At 36.3% G+C, this 24,459-nt stretch overlaps 1 protein-coding gene across 8 annotated transcripts in view; it reads left to right on the forward strand.

The window, feature by feature from the left end:
- LOC150082375 (myosin heavy chain, muscle-like) overlaps positions 1-23,596 on the forward strand; it is a 121,155-nt gene extending 97,559 nt beyond the window's left edge. For 6 of the 8 annotated variants that reach the window (XM_090379251.1, XM_090379247.1, XM_090379249.1 and 3 more), the window contains exons 25-42: positions 457-543; positions 734-879; positions 1,438-1,528; positions 4,498-4,554; positions 4,672-4,758; positions 5,348-5,514; positions 8,901-8,979; positions 12,166-12,411; positions 12,655-12,851; positions 14,924-15,056; positions 15,168-15,384; positions 15,783-16,023; positions 16,471-16,792; positions 16,952-17,083; positions 17,225-17,464; positions 17,820-18,020; positions 19,009-19,164; positions 22,709-23,596. In XM_090379251.1, coding sequence (XP_090235377.1) covers positions 457-543; positions 734-879; positions 1,438-1,528; positions 4,498-4,554; positions 4,672-4,758; positions 5,348-5,514; positions 8,901-8,979; positions 12,166-12,411; positions 12,655-12,851; positions 14,924-15,056; positions 15,168-15,384; positions 15,783-16,023; positions 16,471-16,792; positions 16,952-17,083; positions 17,225-17,464; positions 17,820-18,020; positions 19,009-19,164; positions 22,709-22,831 — 2,922 coding nt within the window. In that variant the 3' untranslated portion in view covers positions 22,832-23,596. Of the gene's footprint in view, positions 1-456; positions 544-733; positions 880-1,437; positions 1,529-4,497; positions 4,555-4,671; positions 4,759-5,347; positions 5,515-8,900; positions 8,980-12,165; positions 12,412-12,654; positions 12,852-14,923; positions 15,057-15,167; positions 15,385-15,782; positions 16,024-16,470; positions 16,793-16,951; positions 17,084-17,224; positions 17,465-17,819; positions 18,021-19,008; positions 20,446-22,708 lie in introns of those variants that run through there. The other 2 variants (XM_090379252.1, XM_090379253.1) reach the window with 2 other exon arrangements.
- Positions 23,597-24,459: the final 863 nt, after the last annotated feature.

A 24,459-nucleotide genomic window follows, 5' to 3' on the forward strand; every position in this document is an offset into this window, starting at 1 on the left:
TTTTTAGCTAATGACCTCTCGACTCGATAAGTAATATTAAGCTGCATCTCGTCCCTGTTTTAAAGTCCAAATTTTCTTCCATCCCAATCAACAGAATAGGTTATGCTCGTTGATTTAAGTTTCGAAATAATGTTTTGGTAAATATTCAAAAGTATATCTCAGAACAGTATCAATGGTAAAGCTCATAGGATTTAATTGAGAAAATTAAAGATATCTCTTTCATATTTTAAGATGAAAGAAATAAAAGACAGAATACCGATAATAGAGATCGGCCTCTATTTCTTGGGTGGGCTCAATCTTAATTCCTCCTATTAAATTTCACGATATTAAATAGTTGTACGATTATCCCGATAGCCCTGACATTAGAATTACAGTTTTTAATTAGAAATTGTTCTAAAATAAAAATAAATTAAATATTATTGATTGTGATTTACACGTTCATTTATTGGATTGCAGAAAACCTCAGAAGACCTTCAGGGAACAGAGGACAAGGTTAATCATATGACCAAAGTGAAGGCCAAGTTAGAGCAGACATTAGATGAAGTAAGTGTTTATTTGCATTTAACTGCGCTTAAGGCTGCAGCTTGTATTTACCTGACATTTAAAAATATATTAAAAGCATGTCGAAGTGTAATACTTGCGCAACAAATTATTATAAACTCAAGGAACAAATAAGAACTGAATTATTTCTCTTGGCTTGAATGATTTCATGAGATAATTATTTTCATTATAGCTCGAAGACACCTTGGAGCGCGAAAAGAAACTGCGAGGCGATATCGAAAAGACAAAGAGGAAGACTGAAGGTGACCTCAAGCTAGCCCAGGAGGCTGTTGCTGATCTCGAGAAGAACAAGAAGGAATTAGAGCAGGCTCTTCAAAGGTACGCACTAACGAATATCTGGATAGTTAATGCAAAAATGGCGTTACCCCCGGAAAAATTTGTTTACTTTAAATTTCGGCTGTCATTAATATTATTATTCATTATTTGTGAACTCATCTGGATAAATAGTGTTTGGGCTGAAATATTTAGTGGTTTAATATGTAAACTCGTCGATTCTTTTGTTTTGAATTCTTGAAAAGATTCCATGACTCTTATAATAAACGGATTTAATAATAATAATAATAATAATATCGCCGTTTTTGAAAATCCCACATATCAGCAATTATTTAACTGAATTTTAAGGGCACTAGTAACTTTATTGTAAATTCAAGTGGGTCTTGCCTTGGCCAATAGGAATAAATAAATAATATTCTTATTCAGACGTTGAACACAAAAGTTCTTATGGAGTTGGATGAATAAGATAAACTTTGAAACTTCCTAGTGGTAGTCTATTTTTACGCGATATCCTGTAGTGCATATTGGTAATACAATATTAGATGCATTGCATCTTTAAAATATTTATCTTTTTTTTGTTCTGATAACAAACTTTTATTTCAGGAAAGAGAAGGAGATGGCTAGTCTTGCTGCCAAGCTGGAAGATGAGCAGAGTCTGGTTGCCAAGTTACAGAAACAGATTAAGGAACTCCAGGTAAGTCACTACATCTGCATCTGTCAGTTCTTTTCATTTCTTTCTTTTTGTGCTACAGCTGCTTAGCCATGCCATTTTTAGCTTTTCGTTTTCCTATTTCTTCCTCTTACGAACCTCTGAAGAATTTGAAATAAAAGTTTGAAGAATTAATTCTCGGAAAACTTTATTCGGCGTCACATTCTTAAAAATTGCTTCGAAACTGCATTTCGTAATATTAAGATCGATAGTGATAAAATGAATTGTTTCCTAACTGTAGATCCATTTAGACCTCAAAGAACGCTGTTCATTTGAAGTCAAGCGAGTTTAATATTGGTAATAGTTACAAATATCGGAATAAAATATATCTATTTTTTTTTCTTTTGTTTTAGAGCGCGGTATTAAATCTACTCACTTATGTATCTAAAAAGTTTTAATCTTTCATCCTAAATGTTTTTTTAAAAGAAACTTTCAGCGGGAGACACTGACTTTCGCAACTTCGATACTTTTTCTACTTAAAACTATAAACGCGACGTACTATGTTCTGATTCTTTAATCGGTTTAAATTCAGAAATATTCCATTCGATTATGGTATCTTTCCCCAATATTAATCTCAGAATACAAACCGTGTATATGTGCAACGGCTGAGGGTCGGGATCCCTTCAGATATTAAATTTATCGTTAAATGCAGAATTTCGGCTGAGATGAAACAGCCAGCTTAAATTGTTCTGGAATATTTTAAACTCAATATTCCTTTGAATCTTCATCAAGACTTTTGCTCCATCAGAGGAAGTCAACATTGCCAAATACAACTGAAAGTAATAAGTGGCAGCTCACGATGTAGTCTCTTTAAGTCAAAAAACGTTGAAACTAAATTCGAATTATGCTGAATTTTTACCTCATTAGAAAAAATTGTAAACTGAATTATATCATCTGTTCTTTACAACGACAAAGACAAATGTGTGTCTTTGCAATGTTTACTTCAGTTCTCGTGTTCTAGAACAAATGAAATAGTTTGTATTTCTACCCCTAAATTAAAAGCTTTCTTCTTTGGAAAAAAATAATTAGATATAAATTATTGATTAACCTACCAAATATAGCCAGTTTATCCTTCTCTTAGAGGCTTTTGCCGATATGTCTACTGCAATTCAAATAGCGTTATTTTAATCATGCCACATTCCTTTGCGGTGCAACATTTCAGTAAGAAAGAAAATCGGCGTATTTAAATGATTCAACTTAACTTCCAAACATTACAGAAGGCTTAATTATGGGTGTCAAATGCTTGCTTGCTGTATAAACCCTCTAAAAGTAACCCACAAAAAGATAAAAAGAAAAAAAAAAACGACCTTCTCATTATGAGCTAAATCATGTATACATTTCAAGTTCCGCGCATTAAGGTCGCACGTTTTCCCTGTTAGTCATCTGGGGAGTCTAATTTACACGCTTTACTGAAGCATGATGTTTGTTTTAGCGACCCTAAACCAATAACAGAACGTCCTCTAAAAATATTGGACGCGTTTTAAAGAAACTAGACCGAATTCTTTCTTCCCTACGTAAGTAAAAGCGTTGGTCACACGGTAGACAGTTGGCCGACATTTGCCGAAAGACAGTACCCAAATAGGGAGACGGGACTCATGCTTCATCATCCTGACGAGCCGTATTGCTTCGTACGTGCGGCTGACTCACCCCGTGCGGTGATGAGCAACAAGGAGTTGGGGGTGCTCATTTATGGCGTGTGGTTGCCAGGAATGTGGATAAAGTTACACCAACGAGCGGCCATATACCTCAGTCAGGAGGCTTTTTCCGGCACTTGGCCTGAAATTGGAGGTTCCTGAAGGGAAGGCGGTGGAGTTCGTCCGACACAGACGCCTCGAACTACACGACTTTTTTCTTTATTTAATTCAGACAAGAATTTGTTTTGTTTGCTACGCAAACTTGAAACTGAAAAGTTCTTGGATTTTACTACAGTGTTTGGCCAGATGGATTCAGTTCAGGAAACCACAGCATTGAAGACCGAGGAGACGACATCTCGAATTATTTCAAATGGAACCTTTAATGGGGATACTTCTCTCTCTAGTAAAACGGAGAAGACCTCCGTGAGTTCAAAGATCTCCGATGCAATTCATCGTGACTCCTTTTATCCTCTGCAGAAGGCAAACTACGTGTCTCCAAGCTTCACCCTCAGTTTCGAAAGCAAGCGTATTATGCGTAAAGCCCAGGAACCGGTGTTCGCCTCTTGCCCGAGTACAATCCACTATCTTTATGAAGTAGGATAATCGATTTTATAATTGGTGACTTTTATAACGCGTATAACGAAACTCTTCTGCTCTTCTTTGGATTTTCGTCTTCTTCCTGAAGATGTTACACTAACGCACGGACATTTGCTTTGTTTCTAGCATGGCAGCTTCCGCGTGTTGCTTTAAACTAGTTAACAAGACTGTGCTGTTCTTTGATTTCTTTTCTCATGGAAACGACAAAGGTAGGCGATTTTAGAATTGTAACAAGCTCCTCATTGAATAATGACTATATTATACTGTAGTTATCTCTCGTAAACGTTCAATAACATTCAAATAAAAATCAAATATTCTTTGATTTTTGCCTATTGATGATACTCTTACCATCGCCATTTTCTTCTCTAATCGGAATCAATTGTAACCGCATGAACTGTAGATAATTTCGCTACGACTGCCTACTTAATGCTGGATCGTTGAGCAGAGTGATTTAAGAGATGTTTGGATTTACATTAAGTTTCTCGGCTTTAAATGCGTTATTCAAATACTCACTGCTTCGCTACGAAGGCTTTATGCATAACTTATTCTAACAACCGTTAATGGCAACAGCATTTCTCTTTAAATACGAAAGCAAAAAAAAAAAAAAAAAAAAACCGCTGTCTATATACACTGTGAATTTAAAATGAAAACACTGACTGGTGAATTGCAATTTATCATTCAGTGAAATATTTCTTTCACTCATTCATGTCTCTTTGCTTTCAGTCACGAATCGAAGAACTGGAAGAGGAGTTGGAAGCTGAAAGACAGGCTCGGGCAAAGGTAAGTTCATCCATTTGATTAATTTTCCTCCCTCTTTTTCGTTTGAATTTTTCTTTTTCTTTTAAATATTCTGGAAATTTCAGTGCTCGAACACTTTCCATTTCTTCCTTATTTCAGGCCGAAAAACAACGGGCGGACCTTGCCAGAGAAATCGAAGAGCTCAGCGAACGTTTGGAGGAAGCTGGCGGTGCTACTTCTGCACAGGTAGGCGTTCGGAATCTTTTCTTCCTTATGCTAAAAGATTTTAAACAACGTGAGGTGTAGAGTGAGATAAATATTTTCATCGTGTCTACTTTGTTGGAATATGCAGCCATCGGCGCATTCCAATCTATTTAATGTGATAACTCCTCGCCTTAAGTCGGACTAGTACTAGTACACGTCACTAATATTTACTAGTATTTATTAATTAATTTTAATTATTAAAGCGAAACACTTCGTATCTAGATATTTATAGTCACTTTAATATGTCATTCCTGAATTATTAAAAAAATGTTGACCATGGAATATTAATTTTCGATTTTGAAACTAAAGTAATCCCGAGCCTATTAATTCCTGATTTAGTGAAGTTTAACTCTAGTAAAATGAATATTCTGAGGAAATATTCGTATGTGGGGCGAATGCTAAGCATAAAACCCCTTATCTTTTTAGTGCAAACGTTTATTTAACTACTTATAAAGAAATCCGTAAGGCATTGCAATTGTTAGAAGTTTAACATTCTCAATGCTTTTCGTTTCCTATTCGTTTATTCGTTTTGATCTTTGCAAGGCAATAAACTCGAGATTTAAATTCGCAGATCGACCTAAACAAGAGGCGCGAAGCTGAAATGGCTAAACTGAGGAGGGACTTGGAAGAATCCAACCTACAACACGAACAGATCCTCACCAATCTCAGAAAGAAGCACAATGATGTAGTTGCTGAACTCAGCGAGCAGATTGACCAACTAAACAAGCACAAAGCCAGGTAAGTCCATTAAACTTCTGTTAACATTTTAACCAATAGTAATAATTCTGAATAATCGCTCGTGATTTAGCTACCATTCTTTGATTTCATGAAGTCTGTGCACTGAAAATTCACGGAAGCTTATATTACTAAACTGAAGATTGTTGACAATGTCTGCTTCTTCACATGTTTGTGGAAGTTAAGAACCATGGCATCCTGTTCGAAGCTAATGCCTCCTCCAAGTCATCACTTTCCTTTGCAGTGCCTCTTATAAGAAGCAAGCTGGAGTATATCTTCTCCGATGCCACCAAGAGGGTGAGAAGAGGGCTAAGTACCTCTGCTTCTCAGATAAGAGATATCGCACTCAAGAATACAAGTAGTTGTGTTGTGTTCTTTTTGCAGACTTATCCATCCTGTACAGACAGTGCCAAGATATACTCCCCCTAAACTTATATCAGCAGTCACTTTCAAGATTTTTCTTCCTCCTTCACAGCCATTCAGAACGGAAGATCCTCTCTGCTGGCAAAGGCAGTGTGTTACTAAAACTGATTTGTCGTGTGGAGAGCAGTGAGCCACGTGAATGACAAGTCTGACATCGAATTCGAGCTTGAGTTCCTTAGAGGCCAATTACTGCCTTTTCTGTTACAATTGCATTTAACGAAGTCTAACAATAAAGCAACCAGCTAAATCTTTGTGTATCTGAAAACAGATTACGAGATGGCACTAGTTGGGTTATCAAATTTCATGAGTCAGCAGTATTGTGTAATACGAGTTGTGTGGATTCAGTTTGTTCTGTGATAGTAGTAAATGAGTTTGTCTATTTGTTTTCCTTGTCAAAATGGATGATTAATTGTTAAATAGAGAAACATTAAGGGCAACAGCAGCAATGTGTAAAGCACATGTTTTGTGTGTGAGGATTAAGAGGTATCAAGAAGGGAAGAGATAACGTTAAAGATGATGAACGATCTACCTGTCTTCCATCTTCCAAGGACTTGGAAATGATCGTCCATCGATTAATCGGAAGTTAATTGAAGAGCTGAACATCTTAGAATAGAGAATCGTAATAAATAAATTGTTAGATAATGATTTTTTTTTCCGGAAAAAATTTTTTTTCAGATTTCCAGCGGATAGAGATACCCGAATATATCAAGATAAATTTTATGATTTATTATTGATTTGTTTACACACATAGAAACATTGTTTATAGAAGTCTTTTGCCTTTCTATTAGTTATTAAATATTTTAAAAAATCACAAAACCAGAACCTATTAGTGGACTTCGTGAAATAATTTAATTATTCATTTATATTAGTTATGAATATCGAATCCATTTTTAATAAAGTATTGGCAATTCAGTATGGGATAAGTCACTATTCACAGCCAAGGAAACTCAAGTGTTCATTGCTTCGAATTGGCACGTGTCGATAAGGCCTTGAGGTGTCTCGACTCCATCTATGAAAGAGTTGTTCAACAAGAGATGTCTGCAGCCACTTAACAAATTGGGGGCATCTGTTAAGGTCATCTCATGTATGCTCCGTGGGATTAAAGTCTCGTAAGCTTGTAGGGTCCCACTTTGTCAATTTCTTTTCAAATAATGTCTGCATATCTAGTAAAGAAGAGGCATTTTCATTCGGTTGTAGCCCGGTAGCTCATATGTCAAAGTGGACGTGATTTGCGCCTAGTATACCGGTTTTCCTCTCGCTGTCCAATATAGCATTGAGATTCCAGAGAAATATTCATTCAAATATATGATGCTCTCAAAAGTTTTCCGGACACCAGGACTTTTAAGAAAAAGAAAAAAAAGAAACGTTCGATATATATTAAGCAAGCGTAGATAGTATGGAACTGTGCGAGTTCTTTAATGGAGCTTAAATGATTATTTAAGCTCCATTAAAGATAAAACGCTAATTTATGCCAGCATCATTGTTTGCTTACCAATCGCAAGGATAATTGCCCGTGTAATTATTTTATCCATTTACAAAGACAGCGTCGGCCAGCTGCCTCCGAATAACACAGTGCGACTTCAGCTATTGTCTTTCATAGAGAGATAGAAAAGCAAACAGCTATCTGGGAAAAATCGAGGATTTACGTATCATAAAATAGTTTGTATGATTTACGCTGTCCATCATGTAATCATATCATCTCAAGTGTATACAATGAGTGGAAGACAAAAGGAGAATGCATTTCTAAAAGAAAGAAATGCAGTAGAAAGTCGTTACTCCAAGAAACAGACAGCAGGAATTTAAAGCGAATTGTGTGTCAGAATAGAAGGACCAATGTTTGCAGAAAAAGAATGAAAAATTCAATTTACACAAATCAAAACTCATTTGCAACTGTACTGTGCAGTGGGAATTGAAAAATATGGGGTTTAGTAATCGTTACAGCTTATACGAAAACCACTCACTTTTTCCTACAAAAAATCGAAAGGTTCGACTGGAGTAGTGTCACCAATGCCAAGATTGGACTGTGGAACAGTGGAAAAAGTTCATGCGGTCTGATGTGTCTCGATTTACACATTTTTGCACCAATGAAAGTGTGGCGTGAACCTCATGAATCTATGCCTCCAGACTTGCCTCGTGTCCAACACTCATGCGGCTGAAGGTGTATCATAGTATGGTTCAAGCCCAAGAATAGTTCAAGCCCAAGATTTCAAAAATCTGCCTTAGCCGCTTAACTGTCTAGATTTTAGTCGAATTGAGAATGTCTGATATATGTTGGAAAGGACAGTTCGGCTTCTCAGTTTTTTTACAAACCACAATACAGCAGCCAATAAATATCCTGATGGAAGAATAGTCAAATCTGTAGCTAGATACCCTCATACACGTAGAGGAATCCATGCCATAACTTGTACGGGCTGTGTAATTGGGGTTAAATGTAGTCCTACTACTATTCGATATTGAATATAAGTTTCTAATTTTCTTCCTAGTGAGTGTACGTATGTAATATTTTTTATCTATTTAAAATCACTCATGAAATTAATGTACTTTACTATAATAAAAACCGAGCCTTCAGAGAAAACATTTTGGCATATGATCAATTGGGGTTCTTTTTAATTATATTCAATATGTCCTGTCAATTCTTTAAATATGCTTATCATATTTTCAAATTTCTGCCTAAAACTAATCCACTTGCGCTGAAATATCCGTTCGAAGTATATTTCTATTTCAGATAAATCATTTCATTATTACTTTATTCGGCTTTCTTTTCAAAAGCTCTAAGAATTAATAAAAATGTACGAAATGTATGAACAGATTCTAAATTTAAAAAATCAATATCTGTATCCATAATTTCTGTTCCATAAATCAATAAAAATCTATCTTACCTGCTTGTTCGGTATCTGCTTGTGTTGCTTGTATTGATTTTTTTCTGCTGATGGTCCGCAGTGTTCTAAAATTATACATTGAAATAGGATTGAAAAGGAGAGAGCACAGATGAAAGGCGAACTGGATGATGTCCGATCCAGTGTGGACCACGTAAACAAGGAGAAGGTAATAATCCTATCTTCAATCCTCTCTGAGAATGCACACTTGCTTTTATGGTCCTTACTAATGCTACCAAAGATTACTTTGAGCAAATCCGTTTTTCGCTGCATGCTTTTTCTACCCTCACTAATTCCATTTATAGTAAATGAATAAGAACAAACCTGAATCCCAATTCTACATGTTTTATTGGTGATGGATTAATATTGCCTTTGATTGTTAATAATAAAACTTCTCACATAAGTATAGGGCTGATCTAATTCCAGAGTTCATTAATTTAACATATGTGTAGAATGATGTAGTGCCTAAAGGTTAATTTTAATGCCGCATGTTTGTTTTAATTATATTAACCTCTGATCCCGTTTGTGAAAATTAGTGCAGAATCGGAACGTTCTTCCATCGCAAGAGAACTGCATGAGCTGAAGGTTGAGCTGGATCGTTCTCTGAGAAACAAGGTATTCACTATACATTTGTGCTTTTATTCAAATGACGTTAATATTGAGATATGCTGCCTTGTTTTATTTGCGTTTCTCTTTTAGAATTAAAGCTGTTTTCCCTTGGACATTTGTAGCCATACATCCATTAATCTGTTTTATATCTGGTATTTTTGCATGAGTGCTTTACGCAGGAAACGATTAATGATTTCATTATCTTACCTACCATCAAATAAGCTGCGGCTAAAATGTTTGGAAAACAGACTTCTCTTTCTAAAGAGAAATTGTATATATTTGCTTTATATATTTGCCAATGACCTTAAAAATGCAGTAAATACCAATTTTGTCCCCTTTTTTGCGGCAACTACAATAGAAATATTCCTTGGCATTAATGGAACAAGAAACAACAGCATTGTGAGGGAATAAGTTGTGATAACAAATTAAGACGTGAATGTCCAATAGGTACTAAACTTTGCAGCTGAGACATCACCGGAACTCTCCCAAGCTTAGCAGAAGCTGCTAGTTGGAACTCATCACGTTTGCTGATAAATGGCAATTCTATATTCCTTCCTGGCAAACAATTGTTTGCCTTGCCTGTTCACAAGATTTACATTGTTGAATGAGAACATCCTTTGAGGATTCTGAGTTGGTCAAAGTTGAAATGTTCAGCCATTACATCAGTTCTGGACTGGTGAGTTCATCCATCCATTCAGCCCATCCATGACGTAAGTAATTTCACCAGGGTAATTATGTTGGTCCTGATTAGAATTAATCCCATGTGGGGGACAGCTATAGGTAGTAAAAATTATACTTTTGTAAGACTGTAAAGGGTGTTTTCCGAGTGCTGTTTAATCATTGGAGGACCCAATATTCGACGTTAAGGAAACATTTAAAGCGAGTAGTAAATGCAAGACAAATTATGTACATGGAGAGAAATACCGGGGAGATAAATCTTAGATCATATTGAGATATGAAGCTTACCTTGCTGGGGGTCTTCTTGGTGCGAAGTTGCGATAATACGAATTGTTCATCCCAAGTGCGTCAATGTCTAATGACAGGAAGGTCATCCAGGAGGACTGTAATGTTGATTCTATCCTTTCTGTTTGATAAAAAAGATCTGTGTTGAGTTTCTGAAATTTAACTCTAAACTAGTAGTCTTGAGATATGCTATAAAGCCCGAAACTGGCAGATAACAACCTGCGCGATTTAAAGCATCAAATTCCAAACCCGTTAATTAAGTACACAGTACAGGACTACCAAACAAACGATGAAAAGGTGATTGTTGACAGACCATACGAAATTTTTCGCCAATCCCCATATCGCTATTTCAGTTCTTATCGGAACCACGTCAGGGAGAAATTAGGCGTATCCGAAATTAACTTCCTTTTAAAGAATTGGACATAGCCATTTTGATTCCAGGATTTCATTGAAGGTATAATGGAGGGATAACTGGAACTGAAACTATTGAAACATAACTAAATCGTCAAAATAATTTGGAATTCGGACCTCTAAAATAAACCAAATCGTGTATGAAGGCTAAATTAGAGCTGGACGAAGCACAATTAAACAACTCAAAATAAAATAAAAAATTAAAAAAAAAAAAAAAATATATATATATATATATATATATATATATATATATATATTAAACTGACATGTGCAGCCTCTCAGCTCCTTTGTGAGGCGATGAACACCTTGAGGGCGTCTTCATAAGAAATGACGAAAACTTAAAACCTCTTCAGGTTTTAAGTAGTTTTCGTCGTTTCATCACTGGAAAGAAGTGAGTTACAATCATGGAGTGAGTTAAATCAATCATTCTTTTAGCCTCTCTTCTACTTCCCGATTTTCTGTCCATAGGTACTGATTGTAGACCGCCAATCATTCTACTTCGCTAATATCGCCTGATTTTCTTATAATAAAGTATTAATGACGAAATCCAGTTTCTTCCTTTAAGAAATAGCCGAATAATTTCATTTAGATTCATCAAGAAGCGGTTAAAATCAAGATATCGATCCTCTAATATTTTGGTAGAGCAGTGTATGCGGAGAAAAAGTGTTAAGAAAACATTTCATTGTTTATTCCCCAAGTCCACAGAAAAATTCCTTCGTTGAAACTAATAAATATCTAATCAATATCAAAAAGTGGTGATAAAATATAATAAAAAATCGTAATTTTCATAGTAACATTTTCATAATTGTAAAATCACAGTGAAATATAATACAAAATCGTAATTTAAAATACAATGAATCTTTAACCGTGAGTATGGGACTATCGCCTGTTACTTTTGGAGAGTTGTGTTACTAAACTATTGGTAGAATGCCGTCCTCCCCACAAAAGATGGAAAAAACTTGAGTTCAAGTACCGTCAATGACGTGAGGAATTTTCATTGGCCTTTTTCACAACGTGGCTGAGTTAGTCGATTTCAGGCGAGGATAGCATGGTTTTTACTCCTAGAAACTCGGGTTTTTCATCCAGCAAACAGAAAATTGACCACAGAACACACACAGTATACACGGAGCAATATAGCCATTGACGCTGATGCAACCCTTTTACAACAACACTATGAAATACTGTAAGGTTCATAAATTGAAAATCAGTTTCTCGTCTAGATTACAATTAATTTCCGTACGAAATACGAATTTGATTTTTCATTATCAGGTACAATTTGTAGGAAAGAAATATCTTGTACCTTTAATTTTCTGATATTTGTATTTATCAATTGAGCTTAGATATATTTGCTAATTATATTATCCTTTCAAAGGCTAACGCCGAGAAACAAGCCAAGCAACTAGAAATGCAACTCGGAGATCTTCAAATGAAGATGGATGAGGCAAACCGCAACTTGGGCGACTTCGATTCCGCCAAGAAGAGGCTCAGTATAGAAAATTCCGAACTCCAAAGGCAATTAGAAGATGCAGAATCTCAACTCTCCCAGCTTGGCAAACTCAAAACCTCCCTACAAACACAGCTAGACGATGCTAAACGTATGGCCGACGAGGAAGGCAGGGTAAGATCCTTTGGAGATAAGTTTTGAAAACATCCAACTGTTAAAGTAAATTCCTCGCACGTTTCAATAATAAACCAGTTATTGTTTCTTATTGAACTGTCTGAGTATAGCTTAATGAATCGATAGGTCAGATCACCTCCATCTATCCTTAACGAAACTTTCTAATAGATTTTATTAAACTTAACGATGGTATACCATTAAGTGTTTTGATTTTCCATAATGCATTTTTAATATTTTTAATAGGAAAGAGCAGCCATCATGGGCAGGTTCAGGAACGTTGAACATGATCTAGATGGCATGCGCGAACAGCTTGACGAAGAGCAGGAAGGCAAGGCTGATATACAGAGGCAACTCAGCAAAGCCAATGCAGAGGTCCAATTATGGCGTTCCAAATACGAAAGCGAGGGTCTTGCTCGGCTCGAGGAGTTGGAGGATACCAAGTAAGAATTCGCTTTAATATCGTTCGTAACGGTAAATATTACTGGTGTGAGTTAAAGAATCATTAAATAACTACAGTCGAGTAGATTAGTATTAGTAGAACCGTGTTCCACCTTCTGCTATTTATATTATAACAGAAAAATTGCTTTAGTCGGCTTAGCCAGTCATTCCTGAACTTCTGCGTTCACTGCAATGCAGTGCTGTGCTGAAAGAAAGCAACACTAACTTAGACTGCCAAGGTTAAGGAACACTTAAAATGTGAATATTTTGAGAACTTTAAGATGAATGAATTAAAACTTGAGCGGATTTATACAAGAAGGACAATAAGAAGAAACAAGCTGTTCCTCTTTCGTTATAGAAATGTATCCAGGGTTGAAATAAGTGTAACAAACTTAAGGAATATATTAAAATTGAAACAAACCTCATTCTACAAGTTTCAATTTGAAGAGCTGGGTAATCTCACCGAGTAATCAGTTTCATCATATGGCAAGGTAATCTTAATTCATTTACTTAACATAAATATTTTTTCTAACACGAAAAAAAGTGTACTTGGGGGCATAGGAATTATGGCTTCTATGAAATCCTTGCAGTTTCTTACCTTACTACCACGGCGTGAGTAAATAAAGTACTACCCTTGTAGTAGAGTACTGTTAAGTTCCAGATAAGTTTGGGTGAGGGAAGGAAAATTAATCAACTCTCTTCCAAGGGTATCCTACGTATGCTCCATGGCTGCTGTGCTGAAAGTGTCACAGGCTGGAGAACGGACAAGAATTTAAGTGTTTCGACTTTTTTCGACTTTTTTTAAGTATGAAGACCGCATAAATTAGTCAGATAATGAAGTATATAATTAGTATATAATTCAGTTAATTAGCTCGAAAAACACTTTTCTAATTGGAAGCAGCGGTCAGTCCTTTAGAAATCCCTGCCCTTTACAATCGTACTAGCATAACCCCCTACAAGAATTCTTCAGATATCTATGTAAAAGAGTACCATGGTCCATGGAAATTAAAACTACATTGAACCTCACCATCTCAGGCTACAGAGTCAAGATTCTTGACTTTATATCCTGAGATCGAGGATTTCAATAATCTTGACTTTGTACATGTGAGAATATCAAGAATCTTGACTTTTTACACTTGAGGATATCAAGAATCTTGACTTTGTACACTCGAGGATATCAAGAATCTTGAATCTGTACAAAGTCAAGATTCTTGACTTTATACCCTGAGGGAGGTTTCGTATACATGAAGTTCTTGCGCCTATCCATAAGATTAAAAAACGTTATGCCGAAAACTAAAATAGATTAGTCAGTTAACATTAACAACTTTCGTTAACTTCGGGTTCCGAAAACATGGTCTTTCCCTCAAGGAAGCATTCTTTTATTTAGGAAGATTCTTTTATTTAGGAAGATTCTTTTATTTAAGAATTAATTCCTAATTATATTAGGAAGCATTCGGTAAAAGGAAAGGAAAGAAAGAGATCAAGGGACACCAAACACAGAGAAAGTCACGCATAAACAGTCATTTATGCTTCACAGTCAATCCTTTTTTTGCTATGCATTCAATTTTCTGATATCACTGAGTAGGACACCAGATTTCTGTAATTGTTCTGAGGGGACGTTGCCCTTCTGTTGGGTCCAGCTACTGATGCCAAATGATTATGTGGAAATGGGAATGTAGCTTTAGTGCTTAAAAGTAAGAGAATATACGTTATATGTAAAAACAAATTCTCTGCTTTTATTCCAGAATTTTTCATTTACAACCCCTATCCTAATTAAATGTCCATCATCTGTAGGTCCTCCCAGTTTATAGATTATGTATGTGTAATTTTAATTTAAAAAAAACTAACTAATGATAAATGTAAAATGATGTAGCAATAGTATAATAAAAATAAATAATTATATAATAAATCACTACATAAGTTTGCTGTAGTTCTTGTTTAATAAAAAATGCCCTAGTAGCACGAAATTATTAAATATTGTTCTGCAAGAGAAATTTGTACGAAAATATTGAAAACGAAGTTTCTACAGAAATGCACTCTTTCAATGCCTTCTTTTCTATCTGTGTTCTTTTAGGAGGAAGTTGGATGGTAAACTTCAGGAAGCTGTTGAAACCATCGAACAGCTGAATGCCAAATGCAGCGGTTTAGAAAAGACCAAATCCCGCCTTCAGGGTGAATTGGAGGACATGACCATCGAAGTAGAAAAGGTACGGATCATTGAAAGCTGAATTAAAGGAATATTTACACCAATTTAATTACTTACTCGTATCATTCGTAGCTGATTATTGATGGCACGCATCTGTATTACTTCTCTGTAGGTCCATTCCTTGGCAGCAACCTTAGAAAAGAAGCAGAAGTCATTCGACAAGATCGTAGCCGACTGGAAACAGAAGGTTGACGACCTAGCTGCTGAGCTTGATGCTTCTCAGAGGGAATGCCGCAACTATTCCACCGAAATCTTCAAGCTGCGTTCTCAGTACGAAGAAAGCCAGGAGCATTATGAATCTGTAAAGCGAGAAAACAAGAATCTTCAAGGTAATTTAATTTATATAACAGAGGTGTATGATATGATATAAGTAGAAACCATCGAGTGGTTTCAATTTATTTGGTTATAATCTATAACTTAAATTTTTATAATTTTACATTTAATATTTAGGCAGTTTTCATAGAAAAATAAGCTCCAAAAACAATTTCTGTTTATAATTTACGATATCAGATTCCAAATTAAGTTTTTCTTCAGTTTTGCCGTTTAATAGCCAAAGTAATCCCCTCTACTTACGAAAATAGATTTGAATTCTTTTAAGTAAATTAAAGCGTATTAGAAATTGGCCAGATCCTCTGCCATACGAATAAATTTTGTAACAAGTATTGATCTCATTAAACTGGCTTTGAACTCATTGAGAACTGAATATTTTCCATTTGTTTTCTTTCAGATGAAATCAAGGATCTCATGGACCAGCTGGGAGAAGGTGGCCGAAGTGTTCACGAACTGGAGAAATCTCGCAAGAGGTTAGAGATGGAGAAGGAAGAATTGCAGGCTGCTCTCGAGGAGGCCGAAGCTGCTCTTGAACAGGAAGAAAACAAAGTCCTCAGGGCTCAGCTAGAACTGTCTCAGGTTCGTCAAGAAATCGACAGGAGGCTACAAGAGAAAGATGAAGAGTTTGAAAACACAAGGTAAGGAATTTGTACCCTGGAATATGCCGGAATTAAAAGTGTGACCATTTAGAACTGTTGTTAATTATTGTAGGAAATTATTTTAAGGAGCTTGTTTGTGCTGGACTAGGACAAAAATATATAATTACGCACGCATGGTGTAACAAGGTGGTGTGAAGTAACAGTCTCGTTGCCCAGGCTACGAAATGTGATGTCACTGACATGACTTCACGTTTCGTTTGCTGTTAGGTATTGTGCATTGCTATCTGCTGGAAAAACAAAACGTTTTCTGTCCTTCCAGAAAATATAAATTGGAATGGATTTTATTCAATATATTAAAATAAATACTCGTAAAATGCTGAGATGATCATAGAGTTCTTTAATTGTAATCTTAATGGCTCGCAATTTTTGAAATACGTACTTTAAAATATTTCTACCAACGTAACAAAACTGAATTGTTTATTGCAGGAAAAACCACCAACGTGCCATCGACTCTATGCAGGCTAGTCTGGAAGCTGAGGCTAAGGGCAAGGCCGAAGCTCTTAGGATGAAGAAGAAGTTGGAAAGTGACATCAACGAGTTGGAAATTGCCCTGGACCACGCCAATAAGGCCAACGCTGAAGCTCAAAAGAACATCAAAAAATACCAACAGAACCTCAAGGAATTACAGCAGTCGCTCGAAGAGGAACAGAGGGCACGAGACGAACTCCGTGAGCAGTACGCAATGTCTGAACGTCGTTCCAATGCTTTGCATGGCGAACTGGAGGAAAGCAGACAACTTTTGGAACAGGTACGTTTTTGAACTCCGAAACTAGTGCTTAAACCGATTTGTAGTAAAATTTTGAGTCCAATCATTTTTGAATAATAATTAGTTTGCATAAGTTTGCATTTAAATTGTAATTTATCATCATTTTTTTCGTTAACCTGATTTTATCTTTCTAACTTTCAGGCTGATCGGGCTCGCCGTGCAGCAGACAACGAGTTGGCTGACCTCCACGAGCAGGTGAATGAAATGTCCGCACAGACATCATCACTATCAATGGCCAAGAGGAAGTTGGAAGGCGAAATGCAAGCTCTACATGTAAGTTTTGTTGGAGAACTTGTAGCACGATTTACATTCTTTTGCTATATTCATATTTCAATCATTTAATTATATACATTCATTATTGAAATATTTCAATTAGATGCATTAATATTTTTATATTTGTCTCCATTTCAATAGGCTGATCTGGATGAGATGCTCAATGAGGCCAAGAACTCCGAGGAGAAGGCAAAGAAGGCCATGGTTGATGCCGCTCGTTTGGCAGACGAACTACGGGCAGAGCAGGAACACGCACAACAACAAGAGAAGATGCGCAAAGCACTGGAACAACAAATCAAGGAACTCCAAGTTCGACTAGATGAGGCCGAGGCTGCAGCTCTCAAGGGCGGAAAGAAAATAATACAGAAACTCGAACAGAAGGTACGACCTTCTTCGATAAACTTTAAAACATAATGAAAATATCGAATCGAATTTCGAACAATTTTAAAAAATGTTACTTTGAGTAGCAGTCTGGTTTCGCTTCAGGACCCTCCTTCCATCTGCGTTTAAGATTGAGACGTCTTTACAAATAAATTCAGGTGATGTTTTCGAAATTTATTTTGCAGTAACCGAAATGAGTCTACGTTTTTTTTTTCCTCCCCACCCCAACTATCCGCTCATGAAAAAATCGAGGTCACCTTAATCCTAGAAACCAGCCGGCTTTCAACTGTAATTTTTGAAATGTAAATTTGTAAACTCTCAGAGATCTCTCTCAGAACTTTGATCTGATTTCTAGGTTCGAGAACTGGAAACCGAGTTGGAGAACGAACAACGCCGCCATGCAGATGCTGCAAAGAACGCTCGAAAATCCGACCGCCGCATTAAGGAACTACAGTTCCAAGCTGACGAGGACCGCAAGAACCATGAGCGCATGCAGGACCTGGTTGACAAACTTCAGCAGAAGATCAAGACCTACAAGAGACAGATCGAGGAAGCTGTAAGTTGAGATAATTTACTAAAGTAAATATTTTTTAAATTTGTAGGAATATTCGTTCTTATTGATCGATCTGATCCTTTGGTCATTGGGCATACTATTGAAACCCAATAGTATGTCATTTTGACAACTGCGAGCAGCCATTTCCTCATATTTCTAATTTCGATAAAGTGGAGGACGGGATGGAGGAATTTCACTGCAGAACGTCAAGGATATAAACTGGAATATTTTGAATATTGATGGACTAATCTGAAAGTCTAAAATGGAGTCTGAAAATTTTTATTCATTAAAACGCTTAAATAACCAAACACGCTTTAGTTTTTATTTTAATTTTTTTTAATTTTTAACGATGATGAACCTTCCAAAGAAAGGGCCATTTTTACCAGGGAATTCAAAATTTCTTTTAACTTTAATTTTTTTAATTACTTTTATTCCATTTTTCGCCTTCGCTATAAACTTGCTTAATTATAATTCTTAAATCATAAAATGTAAATAAAATAAAGTTTTTCATATTTAAGATTTGTACATGTGTCTGCTCTTTGATTTTAGAAGTGCGAATATGCTCATAAACTTTGCCTATAACTGGTCTAGCACATAATTCGATGTACTTCCAGTTAACTTTTTCTTATTTCCGGTTCTTTTAAAGCACCGGAAACATGAATTCCTCCACTTTACGCTAAAATAATAATACTAGCTTTCTCTTCGTGTGTTTCCAACCGTTAAGTATGACATCGTTTCCAGGATTCTGTAGCGACAAGCCACATTATAAAGTGCACGTTACTCCAAGGAGCTGTCAAGCGCTAAGTTTGCTAAGTCTTCTAGCACATGACCTTGCCACTACGAGTCGGGTTCAAGTGGAATAATAAATAAAACGTGCTTTTTGACCCGATTTAATAAGTCCTATCAAGGTTAAATAAAAGTACTTTGCCATAACTATTTTTTTTTTTATTTATTCTTGTTTTTTCATGTTTTTTTTTTTTTTGTCTTACAGGAAGAAATTGCTGCCTTGAACTTGGCCAAATTCCGTAAGGTCCAACAAGAGCTGGAAGATGCCGAAGAACGTGCCGACATGGCTGAGAATGCCGTAGCAAAGCTCAGAGCAAAGAATCGTAGCTCAGCATCAGCAAGTCGCGCAATGAGCCCAGTCGTAAGTAATCCCCTCAGAAAATATTTCCAATAAGTCCCAATAGCAGTTATTGAATAAAATGATTCCTGGTACGCCATTGTCGGATACACGAAGACAGATTAAGGAAGTCCGTTTAAAGGGCGGCTGCTTCCCTGTTGGGTATCTGCCAATGATCTGCGTAGTATTCATCCAATTAAAACTGGGTGTTCAAAGTCTTTACCCCTGGAGTAATTTATAACTTCGAACGGATATGGGTAAATATTTGCAGTGTTCGTCGTTGTAAAGATTAATTCATTTTTATAGCATAACCTTGAATTCCAACTTGAACTTTCGTGTTTCAAGATATGCGAATCGTGTGCATACGGTGCTTTGAGAACCGCGTGAATAAACGCACCATAGCCAAGATTTATTGGAGTTCATTAAAGTTATTATCCATTTTTTCATTAAGAAACTAATTACACGGCGCCTTAATTTTTTGAGAATTGGTTTTGCACCTTTCATGATTTCTCATGTCGTTGGATTGATCATCACGAACCAATTTCATGAGCATTACGCTCACCTGACATAACTCAAGCTCTCTAACTCGATTTATATTATGAGATTATGTTAAGGACCGGAAAAATTGAAGCAGTTATTGCAATTTCAACAGAAATGCTAATTAAACATATGGTGCGAACTAAGCACTGATTTCAGCTTGAAAACCGCATTAAAATTCATTGAATTAAAAGTTTCTAAGAGTGGAAACAGCAAATATTTATCCAAGTTTTTTCAAATGATTTCCTATAATGAAGTTTTTTTGTTCAGACACTCTATATTTACGTGTATAATTATTTAAAAAAATTATTGAAATCAAATCTGTTAACGTTATTCTTATTAAATCGTCCCCAATCTCTTTGTATCCCAAGAAATAAAATCTCTCTGTATATGTCTTTTCCCTCCTTCCTTCTCCGATAATGCCTGTATTTTATAGCCCTTCCTTCCTTCCTTGGCATTCGTTTCCACGTGTCTACAATGCCCGCCTTTAACTTTCTACCATTGGTCCGGAATAATTACCATGAATATATCCCAACGATTTGAGCCACCATTCTTCCCTTATAATCAAGTCCACTCCGTAGCCAATCCGCTGTGTCTAACGAAACCTGCTCCTGCCTTCCTCACCTTTTTTCTTCATTCGGCATGTCCGTTCTGAGCAATGCTCTTTTTTTCTTCTCTAGCCGATGGGCAAACCTTCCATGATGCGGGCTAAGGCCAAAGCAGCAGAGGGAGAGGAATAAAACATCTCCATTTGTTATACATAATTAGGTGAGGATTGTTTAATTTCTTCCTTATATTTGCTTTTCTAGCACTAAGGCCATCCTAAAGTTATGCAAGGTGTCTACGATAGCAACAGCGCCATCTATTGGTGACATAATGTTTTGGACTGTCTCCTTTCAAAGCCCATTGCTGTGAATAAAGACCTGGCGTACAACAGAAGAGAATTATGTTGCGTACCATCCAATTCAGCTGCTCGACTCTCCGCTGATTCTTCATTGATGAGGGTCAATTACTACCATATCAACTTCATTTATGTCCTGTCGTAAATTAAAATTGAAGTATGTGGAAAAAGAAGTACAATATTTTGATATATGGGACTTTTCTATTAATACAATTTAATTCTACAAATCTCCGAAATCGTAAACAATGGTAACAACTAGAAAGATCGCAAAATTCGGCCGTAGTTAGGGTTTTCTTTTATCTAAAAATTCAGTAGGAAATTTCAAAAATAACTATAATTATTTATTACAGACACCTTCTACATTTAAAGTCATTGTAACTAAACGATAACAGTACTCTGAGAACAGGTAGGAATCCATCATCATATAGCTACTTGCCATGGAAAATCAACATTACTATCAGCTATTTTAATCTAGCATCATTGCCGAGTTGGTATAATCATCCTCTTCTCACCGAGTGGAAAATACCTGAGTTCAAATCCCCCTCAATGGGGCGAGGAATTTTTATGGTCCTTTTTCACAACATGGCTAAATTAGTCGATCTCAGGCAAGTGTAGCATCATTTTTTATCCTGGAAACTCGGATTTTTCTTCCAGCAAACAATGATTTGCTGTTTGCTGGACGAAACTTGCAATTTATAGACATATTATATATGGCATAATATGGCCTGAGTTGTTGATGCGCCTAAAACTCTACAACCAACCAACTAGTATCAGTTGACTCGAAATAAGTGAAAAAAAAATATTTGGTTGGGTCTCACTAACGAATACAGATTCAGTGGAAAGGGAGTTACTCCATTGAAGACAGAGTAACTCCCTTGCAACTGTTGAGAGCTCTGTTGAAGACTACATCATCTTAGGAAATTCACGATCTGTAAAAAATTAATAATTGTTTTAGAAGTCTTAAGAAAGGGACGGGATTTTCTGAACTTCAGAAAATACAAGCCAAAACAGCCGCTCGTAAATCTCTGTCCAGAAAGAAACATTTTTGTTTTTTTCAAGTTTATTTAGAAATATAGCCCTCGAAGAAAATATTCTTGGGATTTGAAGAGAATTTTTGCAGACCAACGAAATGTGGTATATATGGTTGAGCTTATCGATTTTGTCAATCTGATGGATTCCCGGAGAATGTTATGTGTGTGTGTGTGTGTGTGTGTGTGTGTGTGTGTGTGTGTGTGTGTGTGTGTGTGTGTGTGTGTGTGTGTGTGTGTGTGTGTGTGTGTGTCCAAACTGTGAAGGTTGGCAGAGGTGTCACAGTTTGGACTTCAGTCATTGATCATCGTTCTGAAACAATGAATGTTACATACGTTGACATTGTGGACAACTGGACTGTGGGCAGCAGTATGGGGAAGGCTCTTTTCGGTTTAAGCATTACAGCGCACCATGTCATACTGCACAGTCTATAATGACTTCGTTTAAAGACCTGGGCGTGCCAACGTTTCACTGGCCTCCCCTGGGATCCGATATTCACTCCACGATTGGTCGTCTCTGAAATGAACCAGAACATCAGATTCGATCCAGGACAACACATCCACAATTAGCAGCTGAATTCGCCGCTGTGTCGAAGCAGGAATGGATAAAACTACCGCCTTCTTGCCAAAAAATTGGTTGACTCCACCTACAAGGACAAAATGTATAATTAAGGACAAATTGAATCGACATGTTATTTAATAAAAAGTTCTTCACATGTAGGTGCGCAGTTACTTTTGGCAATACAGTACACGTATTTCAGTTGAAGACCACTGAAATGGAATGGATGCAGAGGACATTGAAAATCCAAATGGAACATTAAATCTCTCTCTTTAAAACTAGGTATATTTTTTTTCGGGTTCATTTTAACCCGAACTTCCCGAAATATTCCTGTTTGGGAAATTTCGGGATGGTCAATGGAAAAGCCAATTTATTACAAGTTAAGTGCACTCCAAAAATTTAAATTTTTGTAAAGTCTGTATAAATACAATAATTACTAATTATTATTGTAACTGTAAATATAGAAAAATGGTGAAACTTAGAGATAAATTATTAACTTTAATTTGGTTACTTGGTTCTTATATTTCTTTTTGCCTGTTTCAGCCATCATCTGCTCACCTGCATCCCACCAAGTTGTCTGTCCCTGACCCTATGTCTCTGGTCCATAGCATCATTTCACCCAGCAACATAGGATCTTACGACATTCTACTGGACAGTGAGCCATGAAGCTTTGCTGCGAACCGAGTCGCAACATCCCTCAATAGCCCAATTAGCCCAATAGTACGGTGCACGTTCATAGATTAGAAGAAAAAATATATAAAAAAATGGACTTCAAACAGATGGATAAATTGTGAAACGAGTGGACTGTCTTTGTGTATTTTTCCTATCAAATGCTGTTTGTTTATTGTACGCGTAAGTTGTAATTGTCGCCTAAGAAGAGATTTTTCATGTGCCGGACTTAGACACACAACACATATACACACAAGGAATCAAGGAGCAGCCCAAGCAAAGTTCGAAGCATCACAGTGGACGTGGTTTGCCATATTTCGGAGATACCACTGACTGTGTAACTCAATTGATATTTTCGCAAGAAAAACAAAATAAATTTCATTGTAAAAGAATGTATAAAGTTCTTCTCTTTGTGTTGTACCAGAATATTTTAAACATTGGCTGAGGGATTAAAGTTGTGGCGAATATTTGCTTACGATTTTGGTTCTTGCGGGCTTGGTATGCTTTGTTTTGTAGCCTTAGCTTGTCATTCCAGACTTTTAAAGCGAAGTGACAGTTTGCTCCAGTATTCAGCATCCTTCATGGACGTGGGAATATTGCAGCGAGGGTGCTTCACCTGTTGCGAGCGTCTTTCAAGGGAAGTGTGTGTGCTGTGTTCAGATATGCTGCACTAATGTCAAAGATCCTGTGCTATATAATTCCTTGTATTTTGCAAAAGTTGCTGGGTTCCCATAATAAAAAAACGTTATGGGCTGCCGAGAAGCTTATGTTTTTTGTTCTTATGACCCAGAAACATTTTAAACATTCACTTTAAAGAAGCTCTTTAAACATTTTAACAAATGTATTACCCTTAAATATGATTTGGGAAAAACAGTTTCTTCTCCCCCTTCCCATAACTTTCTTTGGCATTTATATAATATCGTTCCCTTATTTGAACTCTAATTCTTCTAAAAGTTCGATAGCAATGTTATCCAACTTTTGTTCCAAGAAAAGAACCTGTTTTTCCTGAATCACAAGTTTGTCAGGATCAAAATCACATATTTGTGCATTATCATATTAGAAATTCATGATCCAATCGAAATACAAATTAAAATATTTTTCCACATGCTCAAATCCCACGTATTTATAATAATTATCTATCTAACGATGTGAAATTAATTTTTGATGTTGGGGAGAGGATAGGGAAGATTTAATTATCAAGAATTTTGCTGTTTTTCAAGAACTTATAAAAGTACAAAAGGAATTTTTAGTTACCTAATAAATAGCACAACTATTGGTACCCTCTATTGGCATAATGTGCAAATTACAATTACATACGTCATTTTTTGTATAATAAGGACATTATTATTGGGAGGTTGTGATCTGTGTTGTGAGCGTGGTTTATTTAATATTTTTCATATAGTTTTTAGACTGCACTGGATGAATTAGGACACAATATATGGCCACTTGATGAAAGCAGCTAGTTTTTTTCTCCTCCACTTCCGACCCCCGAAAAAATGAAGGAGAAATGGAATATGGAGAGAACCCACAAACACTATCGTGACAATTGCTACTTTTGTGTTGTGGATAACTCAAAAGTTAAAACTCTACGGATCGAAAATCCCAACATACCATCCTCTATCAAA

The sequence above is a fragment of the Mastigoproctus giganteus genome, chromosome 8 (assembly GCF_048544385.1).
Source record: "Mastigoproctus giganteus isolate SK-2022 chromosome 8, ASM4854438v1, whole genome shotgun sequence".
Taxonomy (NCBI): domain Eukaryota; kingdom Metazoa; phylum Arthropoda; class Arachnida; order Uropygi; family Thelyphonidae; genus Mastigoproctus; species Mastigoproctus giganteus.